Source organism: Lepidochelys kempii, chromosome 1 (genome assembly GCF_965140285.1).
Source record: "Lepidochelys kempii isolate rLepKem1 chromosome 1, rLepKem1.hap1, whole genome shotgun sequence".
NCBI classification, from domain to species: Eukaryota; Metazoa; Chordata; order Testudines; family Cheloniidae; genus Lepidochelys; species Lepidochelys kempii.
The window spans coordinates 109,376,041-109,392,826 of record NC_136380.1 but is presented as its reverse complement, the minus strand read 5'-3'; the positions used below and the strand labels follow the sequence as shown (position 1 = coordinate 109,392,826).

Here is a 16,786-nt window from a genome sequence, read left to right as displayed (position 1 = left end):
ACCAAATATACTCTGTTCTTGTACTATGAAGGAGAGCAAATAAGAGTGTCCCAATTTGTCTTGTCTATCATCATCATCACCACCACTACTCCCATAACCACATTGGTTGTTGGGGCACCATCACTGATAAGCCATTAACCAATTGTCTCCACCCCTGACGATTGTGTGTCAGTGCTCGAGTCTCCGCGAAGTCCGTTCCTGTCCACTCTTATGTTGTCAATCCATCACTTCTTCTGTCTCTTCTTCTCCTCTTCCCCTGTACTGTCCCTTGGAGGATGATCGTGGATAGGCCAGTGAGCTTGTTACATGGCCGTACCACTTCAGTTTGCACTTCTTCATGGTCGTCAGGAGGTCTTCATATGACTTGGAGCGTTGGGTGATGTTGCAGACCTCTTCATTAGTGACGTGATCAAAGTAGGAGATGCCCAGGATTTTACGGAAGTATCTCATCTCTTCTACCTGTATTTTCCATTCAAGTTTTGCCATAAGGGTCCATGTCTCGCACACATACAGAAAAACTGAGATGACCAGTGCGTGCAGCAGTTTCAGCTTGGATTCCAGAGAGATGTTCTTATTCCTCCAAATTGGCTTTAGCTTTCCCACTGTTGCTTGCGCAGTTCTTGCCAGAATTTCTGCCTTTGATCCTTCATCAGTGATGACTGCCCCCAAATACCTGAACTGTTTCGCTGTCTCCAGCTCTTGTCCACTGACAGTGATATGTGAGCTGATCCCATCATGTACGTTTATCATCAGCTTGGTTTTCTCTGCACTGATTTCCATACCGTATTTTGCAGAGCTTTCATCCAATCGTTTCACAAAATTGGCAAGCTCATCTTCGTTACCTGTCAGGCCGGTCAATGTCATCAGCTAAGCGAAGATTTGAGATTGTTTGCCCCCCAGGGCTGATTGTGCATATGTGATCTTCCAGGGCATCAGTCATTTTGCGCTCCAAGTAGATGTTGAACAGCGTGGGTGAAAGAAGGCAGCCTTGCCAGACTCCAACAGTGTTACAAAACCACACTCTTATTGTGCCATTGACAAGAACTGTACTGCTGGCCTTGGCATACAGTTGTTTAATGGTAAGAATAAGCTTAAAACCAACACTGTACTTCTTCATGGTTGCTCAGAGAGCTTCATGCCATACTCTGTCAAATGCCTTTTTGAAGCCAACAAAGACATGGTAGATGTCCTGCTGATGTTGTAAGTACTTCGCACATAGAACATGAAGATTAAAAATCTGTTCCATGGTAATTCTTCCAGCACGAAAGCCAGCCTGTTCTTCAGCAATGATATTCTCTGCTTGTGGCTTCAATCTGTTCAATATGACTTTCAACATCAATTTGCTGGCATAGCTAATTAAGCTTAAAGTCTGGTAATTTTGACACAAGTGCAGGTTGCCTTTCCTTGGCAGAGTGATGATTAGTGACTGTGAACACATGGAGGGCCACTCATCGGTCTGCCAGATCTTGGTGAGTACATCTATTACTATTTCTACTCCAAATTCCTTCAGTTTGGCTGGGATGTTGTCAATACCTGTAGCCTTTCCATTCTTGAGTGATTTCACAGGTGTCCCCACTTCTTCACGCAGTACTGGAAAGTCATCCTCCTCTTAAATCTGGGCTGTCCAGGACACTAGGATCTCCATTTGTCCGGTGATTGTATACATCAAAGCAGTAATTTGTCCATCTGGACAATCGAGATACAAAAGGAGCACTTAAAGACAACAAAGTCACTTCGGAGAAACTAAATGAATTCTTTGCTTCAGTCTTCACAGCTGAGGAAGTTAGGGAGATTCCCAAATCTGAGCCGTCCTTTGCAGGTGGCAAATCTGAGGAATTGTCATAGATTGAAGTGTCATTAGACTAGGTTTTGGAATGAATTGATAAACTTAACAGTAACAAGTCACCGGGACCAGATAGCATTTACCCAAGAGTTTTGAAAGAACTCAAAATTGGAATTACAGAACTATTAACTGTGATTTGTAATCTGTCCTTTAAATCAGCTTCTGTACCTAAAGACTGGAAAATAGCTAATGTAACACCAATATTTAAAAAGGGCTCTAGAGGCGATCCCAGCAATTACAGACGGGTAAGTCTAACGTCAGTACTGGGCAAATTAGTTGAAATAATAGAAAAGAATAAAATTATCAGACACATAGAAGAACATAAATGGTTGGGTCAAAGTCTACATGGTTTCTGTAAAGGGAAATGTCTTACTAATCTATTAGAGTTCTTTGAGGGGTCAACAAACATGTGGACAAGGAGGATCCAGTGGACATAGTGTACTTAGATTTCCAGAAAGCCTTTGACAAGGTCCCTCACCAAAGGCTCTTACTTAAATTAAGTTGTCATGGGATAAGGAGGAAGATCCTTTCATGGACTGAGAACTGGTTAAAAAGACAGGGAACAAAGGGTAGGAATAAATGGTAAATTTTCAGAATGGAGGGGGTAACTAGTGGTGTTCCCCAAGGGTCAGTCCTAGGACTTATTCATAAATGATCTGGAGAAAGGGGTAAACAGTGAGGTGGCAAAGTTTGCAGATTATACTAAACTGCTCAAGATAGTTAAAGACCAAAGCAGACTGTGAAGAACTTCAAAAAGATCTCTCAAAATTAAGTGACTGTGCAACAAAACGGCAAAAGAAATTTAATGTGGATAAATGTAAAGTACTGCACAATGGAAAAAATAACCGCAACTATACATACAATATGATGGGGGCTAATTTAGCTACAATTAATCAGGATAGAGAAATTGGAGTCATCGTGGATAGTTCTCTGAAGACGTCCGTGCAGCGGCAGTCAAAAAAGCAAACATGATGTTAGGAATCATTAAAAAAGGGATAGAGAATAAGATGAAGAATATCTTATTGCCCTTATATAAATCTGTGGTACGCCCACATCTTGAATACCGCGTACAGATGTGGTCTTCTCATCTCAAAAAAAATATACCGGCAGTAGAAAAGGTTCAGAGAATGGCAACTAAAATGAGGGGTTAGGAATAGGTCCCATATGAGGAGAGATTGACGAGATTAGGACTTTTCATCTCGGAAAAGAGGAGACTAAGGGGGGGAATATGATAGAGGTATAGAAAATCATGAGTGGTGTGGAGAAAGTGAATAAGGAAAAGTAAAGTTATTTACTTGTTCCCATAATATAAGAACATGGGGCCACCAAATGAAATTAATGGGCAGCAGGTTTAAAACAAATAAAAGGAAGTTCTTCTTCACACAGCACACAGTCAACCTGTGGAACTCCTTGCCTGCAGAGGTTGAGAAGGCTAGGACTATAACAGGGTTTAAAAGAGAACTAGATAAATTCATGCAGATTAAGTCCATTAATGGCTATTAGCCAGGATAGGTGAGGATTGGTGTCCCTAGCCTCCGTTTGTCAGAGGGTGGAGATGGATGGCAGGAGACAGATCACTTTATCATTACCAGTTAGGTTCACTCCCTCTGGGGCACCTGGCATTGGCCACTGTCAGCAGACAGGATACTGGGCTGGGTGGACATTTGATCTGACCCAGTAAGGCCATTCTTATGTTCACCTGTTGATGATGTCTTTCTTCTGTAAGACTGTTCCCTTCTTTGTCTTGAATTGCATTAGCATTGGTCCATCTTTCCTTCGTCAGATCTTTTACAATCTGGAAGATTCATTTGCTATTTTTATTATTGATACATTCTTCAATTTTAGAGCATTGTTTTTCTATCCATATCTCCTTGGCCACCTTCATTCCTTTCTTGATCTTTCTGCCAATCACTCTGTATTTATCAGCTCCCTCAGTGCGATTCTCGTCTCTCTTGAGTTCTCTTCTAATGTCACACATTTGTAGTATTTCATTTGTGACCCAAGGTTTTTTCTTCTTACAGTGTATCCCAAGAATGTCCATTGCTGTCTCATTCATTACAGTGTTGAATTACAGTGGTCACTGTTTCTATGTCTTCCTCCAGAGCAAGCAACGGAGCAAATTTTCCACCAATCATTGCTTGGAATGACTCCGCAATGCTTTGGTCTCTAAGTCAAACTTGATTCTGCTGAACTTTGGCCTAATTATTTTCCTTAGCTGCAGCAAAAAGTTTAGCATGAGGTTGTGATCACTTCCAGCATCAGCACTGGGGAAGCTCCTTGTTTTAGCTCTGTTGATCCCAGAACGAAATCAGTTTTGCACAATGTCGTCATCGATCTGACTGTGATGAAAACCATCAGGTGCATGCCATGTTGATCGTCTGGATGCTTTATGTACTCCTAATGCATTTACACGGACCAGATTGTTATAGCTGGCAAACTCCAAAAGTCTCAATCCTCGCTCATTGGTTACCGCATCACAGAAAGGGCCACAATAATTTTGCCAGTCTGCGTGTGCATCAGTACCTACTTTAGCATTCCAATCTCCCTGTACAATCAAGATATCTTTCTTGTGTACCTTATCAATGATATCTTGGAGCTGATTATAAAAATCTTCAATTTGCTCATCGTCATAGTCTGTTGTAGGGGCGTAGACTTGTACTACTGTGATATTGAACGGTACAGCCTTTAGACTGATGGAAATAAGCTTGCTAGATATTGGGTTGCATCCTAATACTGTATTCTTGATATCCTTATGCAGAAGAAATCCTACACCGTTGATATGTTTGTCCTCTCCACTGTAATAGAGTACATGGCCTTCCTCTGTTAGAGCCTCTCCAAAGTTCTTCCGTCTGACCTCAGAGATTCCTAGGAGGTGCCAGGGGTATTGTTCCATTTCATCTGTGAGTTCTTTCAACCTCCCTATTTGTCTCAATGTCCTTACATTCCATGTGGCTATGGTAACGTTCTCTTCCACAGAGCCTCTTTATTGGGATTACACCAGTAGTATACTTGTCGCGTTCACCCTGGCAGGAGACGGTTGGCATGGTCATTAACAACCCAAGCTGCAACCAATCCGGTATGGACATGGTTGACTTGCTCATCATATGGTGTGTCTTGGGCAAATTTTTAACCTGGGGGAGCCCATCCCTCTCCAGGCAGTCCCCTTTTAGTTGCCTTTTACGACATGCAGGAGCAGCAGTGGGGACTATTCGGTTCCCAAGCCCACAGGGGGTATACTTGTCTATACTATTTGTTATTTTATATTGATCTATTTCTTCACCATATTAAATAGCTCTAACACTTCCATTCTTTTAACGATTTTCCCTAATGGTCTTTGGACTCCCATCTACTTCTGATATTGCTGACGTGACCAGAACTGAACACAGTGCCCATTTTTTGCATACCCTAACACTTGTTTTTTGTCTGATCGCTGCTGTGCAGCAAACAGATGTTTTGAGGGAGCAGTCCACATTAACACCCAGAGGCTTTTCTTGAATGCTTACTGTCAATTTAGAACCCTATGCTGCCTATAAAAAGTTCAAATTAGTCTTTCCAACATGTTTAACTTTTAATTTGTTAAGGATTAATTTCAATATGCTGTCATACTGTTCATTTACCTTTTTTTAGGACCCAGCAAAGTTCTTCAATCTTCTCATCTCAAGCAATCTAAATAATTTTGTACCATTTACAAATTTTTACCACCATACAAATATAGCTACTAATGATCTACAAGAGTAGGTAAATTTAACAGTGGTTCTAGTATGGAGCCTTGGGACCCCCACCCTGCAATTTTCTAAAAGAGATGCTCTAGTTCAAGCAGGAATTAATTCAGAAAAGGTCTATTGCCTGTGTTATGCAGGAAGTCAGAACGGATGATCATGGTGATCCCTTCTGGCTCTATAATCTATGAATTAATCTTTTGGAATATTGAAAACTGACTATGTATTCCTACTTTTTGCTTTCCTGCAAAGACTTTATGAAAGTCCAAATGAAACATACCGACATGCTTTCCATTATCCATTATTTTGCTGAAACACACAAAATTCTAGTAGATTTGCACAGCATGATTTTCCTTTACAGAAGCCATGCTGGTTTTGTCCTTATATCATGTGCATTTACAATTATATTTGGTTGCTTTAATCAGTTCACTTGGAAATAAAGTAAGTGTTTTGTTTAATTCCCAGGATCAACCCTAACATTTTCAGAATATAACACCATCAATTACTGCAATCTGGTATTGGAGCCAGTTTTACATGGACTGCATATTTTTGTATCTCAGTCACTTCATTCTTAAGCTTCTTCAGTACTCTGGGATGATCACCATTCAAACATGATGACTTACTGCTACTAACCTAATCATCGTTTGTTTCAGAACCTCATCTTTTGATCCCTCAATATTTTGACAGTACCTCATGCCTATTACCTGAAAAATTAGATATAGGGTAGACACCTCCCCAATATATTCTGTGGAGAAGACTGATGCAAAGGTACCCAACAGAACCACAAAAATCCAATCTCACCTTCAAACACTACTCATCTTCATCACAGTAGTAACTCGGAATATTCAGAAGACATCTAAATGGACTCTCTTCTCCTCTACACAGAATACAACGTACCGTAGCAGTTAAAGGTTAACTCCCCCATTCAGAACAGAATGGGACCACCACCTACTTACAGGGTCTTACTTTGGAACCTTATTAAGTTATTTTATATGCCAACATCACTAACTATTTCACTGTTGACAAGTCAAAGCAAAAACACCCAGCTGCTTGAAACAGCTCAGCTGGGAATGAGCTGAAATAGCTCAGTTAGGAGAGCATTAGACTGAAGATCTAAAGGTCCCTGGTTTGATCTCGGTTTCGGCAGATGATTTTGGGATAGCTCAGTGGTTTGAGCATTGGGCCTGCTAAACCCAGGGTTGTGAGTTCAATCCTTGAGGGGGCCATTTAGGAATCTGGGGCAAAAATTGAGGATTGGTCCTGCTTTGAGCAGGGGATTGGACTAGATGACCTCCTGAGGTCCCTTCCAACCCTGATATTCTATGATTCTATGACACACAGTACTTGTCATGCTCCAATACTCTTATTTATTTGAATGAACATTCAAAGGCAATAAAACAAGAATTAAAAAATGTAAACCTGTCTACCAAAGATCAAATATCAAAATAATTTAAAATGTTTACTACTATTAAAAAAATATGGTAACTGTCATTGGAACAAATAGAACACAAGATACCAAACACCCTCTGGGCGGAAACACATCTTCATGAAAAACTCATGAGATTTGCATATTTAAACCAGTGTTCCCAAGAAATTTTTATTGCTGCTGAACCTCAATCTAAAACAAGGTAATTTTCTATAACACCCTCTGAGTCAGAAGCACCTATTCTGAGAAGAACCTATGTAAAAATGGCACCCTCTTGATCAACAGATCTGTTCCTTTTCCTTGGGGATGTTTAGTCTACGGAAGAGAAGAATGAGGGGGGATTTGATAGCTGCTTTCAACTACCTGAAAGGGGGTTCCAAAGAGGATGGCTCTAGACTGTTCTCAGTGGTAGCAGATGACAGAACAAGGAGTAATGGTCTCAAGTTGCAGTGGGGGAGATTTAGGTTGGATATTAGGAAAAACTTTTTCACTAGGAGGGTGGTGAAACGCTGGAATGCGTTACCTAGGGAGGTGGTGGAATCTCCTTCCTTAGAAGTTTTTAAGGTCAGGCTTGACAAAGCCCTGGCTGGGATGATTTAACTGGGGATCGGTCCTGCTTTGAGCAGGGGATTGGACTAGATGACTTCCTGAGGTCCCTTCCAACCCTGATATTCTATGATCCTATAGTCTATGTGTGCTGAGGGCTTGATCTGGCTTGCAGAACCTTTAATAGTGGTAAAGATTTAAACAACAGAAAGAATGAACCCAGCTTGATTGAGGGGTATGTCAACGCTGCAATAAAAGATCACAGCTGGCCTTGGTCAGTTGACTCAGGCTCACGGGACTTGGGCTGCAGGGTTAAAAATTGCAATGTAGACATTCATGCTCAGGCTGGAGCCTGGGCTCTGAGATCCCCACAAGGAAGGAGGGTCTTGGAGCCTGGACTCCAGCCCCAGCCTAAATCTCTACACATGTCAGCAACTTATGTGTTACCCTGGATTTGAGGGATGTGTACCACAAAATATTATCAAGCCAACTGCAACCACGTTATGTGCATTCAGCCACTATTAATTAATAAAAGAGAACACTGCATAGTTAAGGTTTAATTGGAAAGCAGGCTTTTAGAGGCAAAGTCAAAACTAGCTGGCAGTTTCTGCTAATCAGAATGGGAGGAAGGGAAAGAAAAGTAAACAAATGAGACTGAAAACCGTGGTGGTTAGGAGACCTTAAGTCTGGGCCCCTCTAATATTAAAAGTTTATTGAAAGTTAGGAGAAATGATAGCTCATAGTGACCTCCCTGCTGGGTTATGTGTTTTGTAACAATGTGTTATAAAAAGACTAGATAATAGAGTGTAATTTGGAGCAGTCCTCCGAAGTCAACTTGAGACATTTTTTCCCCGACATCTTTTCTCCCCGGCAGGTGAGCAACTAGTCACTGCAAACCTGCTGTTAATTACTCACTATCGTTCCAGATGTTAGGTAAATATCTGGGATGTTCTGAAACTATTGCTTATCTCTGAGTGTGCTTAAAATCTAATGAACTGCAGTTTTAGATAGAGCACGCTTACTTGCATTCATCTTTTATCAGACGGAATTGCTGTGTTCCCATTGATTTATTCCCGATACCGGCTGGAGTGAAATAGTTAAGCTACCCCTGCTGGGGTTCTGAAAATCCTGCGTAACAGAGGCATCCATTTTATGAAAATATTTGTCCTTCTGTATATGAACTATTCACGTATTAAACAATTCAAACTGAAACTAGTTAAGAGATCTAATTTTAACATGTACAGTATGCATTAAAAAGTTTACCATCACCCTTGTAGTTTAAAGGGGGGAAGGAGAGTGGTCTTTGGCAGAGGAAAAGGAAAATCTTAAGATGATTTGGGGAAAATTAAAAAAAAAAAAAAAAGAAGAAGCAGAAACACCCAATCACTGAAACTAACAGAACTGGAGAAACTGCATATAAATTACTCCCCAAACAGTTTTCTTTTGCACAGGAAACAAATATAGGCAAGACCTACTTCTCAATTTCTCTCTGAATTCAAAAAGAATCCTTTGCCAGTGAACTTGCTTGGAATCCGCAATTAAGAGCTTCCACAGTACAGGACAACTGTACCTGTATTCCCCTCAACAGTTCAGCAAAGGCAACAACTCTTGGCTTCCAGCTCCCCAGCTGTTGCCTCTTTTGGGTCTCTCTCCCTTCTGACCAAAATATTCCCAGGCTGAACAGTTGTCTTTCCTTTACTGTGTCATTCCCAGTCAGGTTGTCCTAGGACACCTGCTTCTTTTCTCTTCAGAGATGGGTAACAAAGTGATTGCTACAAACATAAGTTACCACACAACTCTTTGTAAGCAAGCCTGCTTTATAAGGAACAAAGCATTACAGAGAAAACATAACAACAACAAATAAATCAGCTGGTCAAAATTTTTAGACAATTATTTTTTACCTTCAATTTCAACCAAATTTTGGACTTCTCATTGAAAATTCTAAACTTTTTGTTTTGCTTTTAAAAAATCTGAAATGAAATAAAAATTTCAAATGGAAACAGAACATTACGATTGTTTTGTTTCAGTTTTTTGTTGAAAAACAGAAACATCTCATAGAAAAGTAAACATTTTTAATGAAAACCTGTTTTGTTCAAAGTTTTTCACAGAAATAAAAACTGATTTTTGACCAGCTCTATAAATAAAGAGAACCTCCCACTTGTTAGCACACTGAGTCTTTTCACTAATATAGCATCTATACATCATCAAATAATTTTTTAAAAATGAACAGAAGGAAGATAAGTCACAGTTTCAATGCAGAAGTTCCCAAAATCACTCTCTTTCTCCATCACATTCAGGATACTTTAACCTTCTGGTTTAAGTGTTTCTTGAATCTACTGTTTTGTAAATTCCACGCTGAAATGTCAAGATCTCTGAAAAACCTAGCAATCCAACTTTTTGTTATGGTCACTGATTAGCCCAGCATTTCGCTTCACCAGATTTTACTATATTGTACACACAGCTTCCGGCATTAGACTGAAACATGAACTTTGGTGTGTTGACATAGGACAGCAATAATGCAAGACTTCATCTTGGAATATTGTGTAACAGTTTGTTCCTCTCTGTATAGAAATATTTAAATGCTCTTTTTTCCAGCAAGAATATTGCTTCCATTAGAAAAGGAAGTTTATATTTATTTATTAGCAACTCCTCCAGTGCGTGGGTACACATTTGCTTACTGATATTGTTCTTGGCAAAAAGTTTTCAAACCTGGGTGCCTAAAGTGAGTTGAAGCTTAAGCATTTCAGTGATTATTTTTGATCATTTCCATTTTGGTGATGAATCTGTTAAAAAAAAAAAGGGGGGGGGCGGGGAGGGGTTGGGGACAACATTTTCTAACATAGGAGCCTAAATATAGAGTTAGGTGCTTAACTTTAGACACCTGCGTTAGAAAATGTTGGCCTTTGTTTTTACAGATTTACTATCAAAATGAAAGTGATCAAAATAAACCACTTGGATGCATGAGCTTCAAGCCTCACTCTGAGTTTCTGATGGTGAAAATATGACTTAGGGCTTGTCTACATGGCAAGCCAACAGGAAGCCAGAGGATGAATCTACAGTGTACAAGCTTGTCTCCCATTTGAAATGGCAGTACATCAAAGTGTACTTTGTAACTGTTAATGTGTGGTAGCAGAGTCCACGCAGTGAGTTAACGTGTGACAGTCTAGCATGCTGCAGATTCTCACTGTGGCTTGCCATGCACCAACTTGCCACTTAGACAAGCCCTAAGATCTATGACCCTCACCACAAAGGCTGGGCAACTTCTAGTTTTAGCTTTTCTCTTTAAATTATAGTTACTCACATTTAGTGACCAACAGATCTTGACTACTACCAGTCATAACAAAAAGAAATCGTTTATAGAAATTTCATTTGAAGGCAGTTTTGATTCACTTATAGCCAGTACTCCTATTACAGATGTTGCTTTCAAACTATATTTTAATGGCTCCATTAAGACTATTACACAATAACCCCACTGAAAAATATTAGTTTAGCTGCACAAAAACTGAAAACTTGGTTTATAAAATTCAGTAACAAAGATGTAGAGCAAAATACTAGAGTACATATTACCTTAGCGTTCTCAAGTAGTACGTCATCTCTACCTAAACCAGGTCCTATGACAACTGAATGCAGTCGCGGCAACCACTTTTCCACTTCATGAACAGCATTAGGACGGTCACTACGTAGGGAAAACAAGTACAAAGCATTTACTTTCAACACTCTCAAATCTGAAATCTAGCATCTCCCATGTACATCTGAGGTTAGCCAAACATTACTGCTATCATGCCGGTTTTTGCCCTCTAGTGAAATAAACAGATTTTTGTTTTGTTGAAAGTTTGTTTTTTCATCTTACTGGGGAGAGGAGAATTGGGAACCATTTGGGGCCTAAGCGCTCTCTAAGGAGTGGAACACCTGTTAGCAAAGGCCCCAGTCTTGCAATTAGATCTGTGCAGGCAGACTCTGATCCCACAAGGAATCCTGTTCACTTGAACAGGATGCTACACAGATGCACAATCAATGCTTTAATTAGGAATTCTAGGGATCAGGATCTTTATGTTCAAATGCCCAGCTATTTCATTAGTTAAAAGGACTGGTGTTCTCTGTTCTATATAGAGCTCAGACTCCCCTCAAATCACTACCCAAAACTGTAAAGAAACCATCTTTGAAAAACAGATTTGTGGTAAATGATGTGTCTATTTACTTATCCTTCACCTTTACGAAGGTAAGGTTCACGGACATTACTATAAGCCTCTACTGTAAAAAAAAAAAAAAAGTCAAACAAGTCGAGTTCTACAAAATTCTGATTTGAATTTTAAAATATGCCAGCATGAGGAACTTGGAAAACTACAGTATAAAGGTAAGTGCCACTGGAGAAATAGTAGATTTCCTTTAGATTAGTACATGAGTCCTTGTGTATACTAGAAAAATGCAGTTAATGAAACTGATTTAACAATTGAGTGAGTTCAACTTGTGCAAACACCCAATACAGCAGTATCAATACATTACCAATTTAAGAAAGGGTTAAACAAGTTTAAATACATCTAGGATTATGGATCTGCACTGGTTTAATTAGACTGATTTTTACATCTATTTAGTTAAAACAGTGCATCTTTCCATACTGGAAAAAGCCTCAGAGATGGAAGAGATCTCTTAGACCTAATCATTCTCCCTGTAGAATTGTTCCCTACGATACATGCTGTATTTCCCCAAAGGAAGATGAAGGTTATTTACCTGTAATGGAGTTCTTTCAGATGGACTCTGTATATTCACACTACTGGGGGATGTGCCAGTGGGTACACCTCAGGAAAACCTGCTCAGAGCAATGCCAAATGAGAGCATCACCACTCACCACTCCCCTCTGTGTTCTGGAACATTCCAAGGCTGAGGCTACGAAAGGGGGCTTGACACCCTCTGCCACTTCTGTTCCTTCCACTTCCTCTTCAGACTTAAGATTCTGAGGAGAAGGTGGGCAGGGAGTGAGACAATGCAGAATCCATCTCAAAGAATTCTCATTACAGGTAATTAATCTTCATTTCTTCTTTTAGTATTCTCTGCATATTTCCACTCATGAGATAGTTTGATAAGCAGCACTTCCTGTAAGGAAGGTATGATCTGGGGTCCTAATTGAACAGGGATCATAGTAATGCTCTTCCAAATTGCACATTCCACTGAGATGCTAAGTCTAGGGAGTAGTGTTTTGTAAGTGTACATACAGAGCTCCAAGTTGCAGTTCGACAGATCTTCGCAATTTGAACAGGTCTAAGGTGTGCTACAAAGGCTGCAATTGCTCTAGTAGAGTGTAATCTAACCCCCAAGGAGGGTGGAATGGATACTAGTTCACAGCGCTCCTGCTTGCACTGCCTAACCCAACTAAGTAGCATCTATGAAGAGAGAGTGTCCCTTATGGTTATCAGCGTATGAAATGAAGACACTGTTAAGACACTAAGGGTATGTCTACACTACCCTCCGGATTGGCGGGTAGTGATCGATCTATCGGGGATCAATTTATCACATCTAGGGTAGATGCGATAAATCGATCCCTAATCGCTCTGCCATCAACTCCTGTACTCCACCGCGGCGAGAGGCAGAAGCGAAGTCGACGGGGAAGCAGCAGCAGTTGACCCTGATCCATGAGGGCACGAGGTAAGTTGACCTATGATAAGTCGACTTCCGCTACGTTGTTCTCGTAGCTGAAGTTGCATATCTTAGGTCGATCCCCCCCGGGTGTAGACCAGGCCTAAGCCTTTTAGCATCCAAAGTATGCAGCTCTGTCTTGTCTACATGAGTACAAGGTCTAGGGAAAAGACTGGATAATTAATAGTTTGATTAAAAGGTGAAAGTCACACACCACCCTGGGAAGGAAACTAAGATTAGAGCAATGCACCACCATATCCTCTGGAAGACAGTGAATGAAGGATACACTAGGCAGGCATCTAATCCACTCATTTGTCTAGCTGATGTCATAGCTATGACAAAAGCCATTTTGATAGACAAGTAGAACAAAGAACACTCTGCTGTGGCCTCAAAGGAAGTCTGCGTAAGAACTAATTTGAGTTCCCAGGATGGGACTGAAACTTTTATGCATGGATACATACTGACAAGTCCCTTCATAAATTCCTTTAACGTATTATGTGCAAAGACTTATTTATCTACCAACACATTACAGACAGCTATAGCTGTTAAGTGAACTTTCAAAGGAGAAGATAGAAAACCCCAAATGATTTAATTAAAGCATTCCAGAATAGACTGAATTGCTGCTACTGATGGATACATGTTTCTTGCTTGCTCATTTCACAAACTTATTCCACTTGAGATAATACCTTCCAGTAAACTGCTTTCTAGAGTTAATCAATGCTAGTGACACTTCCGACGTGCAAGATTTCCGAAGGTACATTAGATTCCTATAGGCTATGCAGTCAGACGCAATAATAGGGTGTCAGGAGATAACTCAACAGAAGGGCAGAATGTAATAAGTCTTTGGCCACAAGGACAGGCCTATATACACCCTTGGAGAGCTGGAAAAAGTCTAAGAACCACTGTTGCCTTGCCCATGCTAGGGGAATCAACGTTATTTTGGTTCTGTCTTATCTTATCTTCTTTATCACCTTTGGAGGAGAGGGAAGGGGGAAAAGATACAAGGCAGACCTTTTCCCCACTCCAGTAGAAAGTCATCCAATATAGACAGACTGTCTCTCCCCCTTCTTGAGCAAAACCTCTGATACTTCGCATTTTGTCTGGTTGCAAATAAATGTATGTCTGAGAACCCCCACAGGGTGAAGATCTCATCTATCACTGATATTTTTAACAATCAGTCATGAAGTTCCATTACATCTCTGCTCTTTTGATCCACCAGTATGCAGTCCTTGCTTACGAGGCGAAGAGCTACGGGATAAATAATCACAAAGCACAACTGCTTTCTCGTGCTGTTGTAGAGAAAGAATTCCCCCCATTTGTTCATATAATACACTGCCATTGTGTTGTTTATGAAGACTTGCACTACCTTGTTCTGGTTGTGAGGTAGAAAAGATTTCAGGCAGAAAGGCTCTGTTCCTACATGAGAATCAGGAACTGCTCCTGTAAAGGAAATCCTTTGTGTAGAGATTTTTTTCTTGTTTATCAAAAGCCCTAATGTCTCAGAAAGAGAGAGACCACTTGAACTACAACCTTGGAAAGGCCTTCATCTGATAAGGTTTTGGTCAGTCAGTTGTCTAAGTAAGGTTAAATTTGAGGTTTAAGATTCAATCCTGAAGACAAATGTTGAAGACTGCCTCCCCTTCCTTTGGGGCTTTAAAGCCTTTTGCCTCTGTTGTGGCTGGGAAGGAGGGGGCTGTTCATGCAGAAAGAGGTATCTTTGTGAAAAATAAGACAATGAAGAGGAAGGGGGATATAACTGTCTAGGATATCTGAAAACAAGTCCTGAGGTCCTCTTTCTTGGAGGCTGGCAGACTTCCCAGCATCTTTAGTTGACCTAGTGTCCTTCATTTTCTCTTAATTACTGAATAACCCATAGCCTTTGAAAAGAAGGTCTTCTACCTTGGATTTAGTTTCAGGTAGGAGAGCAGACAAACAAAGCCAAGTATGTCTGTGTAGTGCAATAGCTGACACACTCACTCTTGCTATTGAGTCCAATGAATCATAAGAAGCTCTGAACAAATGTTTAGCCATTATTTCACCCTCCATTATGAAGGCGCTGCCAAGTTTCCTTTGGTCTTCGACAAGCACTTTGGCAAATACTCTATGCTCATTTTCTCCCTTAAGTGGTACTAATAGTGCAATCTCCCTGCCTGAATTTGCCATTCAAACATTGAGCAAAGGAGATGAAAACGCTTTTCTGCCAATTGCATCCCATTTTCTTTCCCTCTCCGTCAGAAGGAGTAGAATGTAACTGTCCTCTGGATCTTTATATTGACACTACCACCACATGAGAATTAGAGGTAGTGTGTATATGAAAGAACGAGAACCTTCATACAGTAATTGGTACAATATGCCAGCTTTTTTTCAGCATAGTCTGCCATAATAGAGAAGTCCAAACTGCCTGTACATGCCTAAAATGGGAAGGGTAATCTTAGTTATAGACTGAGAACCCAGAACGCTGAATACAGCATGGGAAGTTTCTTGGTCTGTGATTGATGGGAGAGATCAAAAGTCATGTAATTGTATTGCAACCTCACGTGGGGAGGATGCCGAAGCAACATCAAGATTTTCATCCATGAAAGATTCCTCGTCAAGATCTGGCTCCAAATCCTCACATTCAAATTGAGCAGCAGGTGCTGCTTCTTCCTCTGATAATTCATCAGGAACTATAGTGGAAGAACGCTCCCTAAAACCAGGTGAAGATGACGGATCCAGGAGTCTCTGATCCAAGGAGTGATACTTTTCTGGCCTATATTAGAAAGGAGTTTCTACCTTGATTAGAATGTGGAACATTCCCATACTGCCTAAGAAAGGGCTAATCGGGCCAACAAGACAAGAGCAGTATCTCCCAATCATACCAGTAACCAAAGTCAGGCTAGGAGGGTGTGATGTTCTGTAAGCGCTGTATTTAGGAGATGTAATCTTTCTAATGAGAATGGAACATAGGAGGTATATGGGTATGCTTAACATGTTTCAAAACTTCTTCAGACTACAGCTCTACCCTCGCATCTGATCTTGACTCGGACTCAAATTATTGGAGAAACTACAGGACCTGTCATATGTAAAACTCAAGAAGGGCAAAATAACTTTATTGGGGAATCCTAAAGGCATTTTAAAAGAAAGTGTCCAGGGATATCTACAACGATTTGTCTGATCACCTTCTTTTCTCTGGTGGGGAGATTGGAGCAGAAGAACTAACAGGATTCTTCCTCTTTGCTGCTTTCCATTTGGGAGATGAGACAACATTGTCTCGTTGCAGATGTGACAATAGGTCCAAATGCAGAACCATATGGTGCACTTGCAATACCCCTGTGAGAGCTGATACAGTGTGGATGGGAGATACAGAATCTACTGCTGAATCTCTTCAGATCCAATACAATCTTAGAAATCAGAACATGGCTCTTAACCTGAGATTTACCCCATGCCAGATTTTTGTTTTGTTTAGGATTTGCAGTCCTTAGATCGGAGTCTGAGGATTCCCCTGAATGAGATTTGGCCCTGCTTATAGAAACCTTCTTATTCTGCAGAGTTCTCCTTAGAATTCAGTTAGATGGATTTGAAAGTTTCTCCTGTGGTTTGCCTCTGAATTCAGAGGCTGGCAAAGGGATCCTCTGAGAGCTT

General features: G+C 40.5%; 1 protein-coding gene across 11 annotated transcripts in view; it reads right to left on the bottom strand.

The window, feature by feature from the left end:
- NAXD (NAD(P)HX dehydratase) overlaps window positions 1-16,786 on the bottom strand; it is a 72,212-nt gene that overhangs the window by 24,969 nt on the left and 30,457 nt on the right. For all 11 annotated transcript variants that reach the window (XR_012159579.2, XM_073349808.2, XM_073349792.2 and 8 more), the window contains one exon: window positions 11,102-11,210. Coding sequence is in view for 10 of the 11 variants with exons in the window: in XM_073349808.2 (XP_073205909.1) it covers window positions 11,102-11,210 (109 nt within the window). In the remaining variant the exon portion in view is untranslated. The remainder of the gene's footprint in view (window positions 1-11,101; window positions 11,211-16,786) is intronic.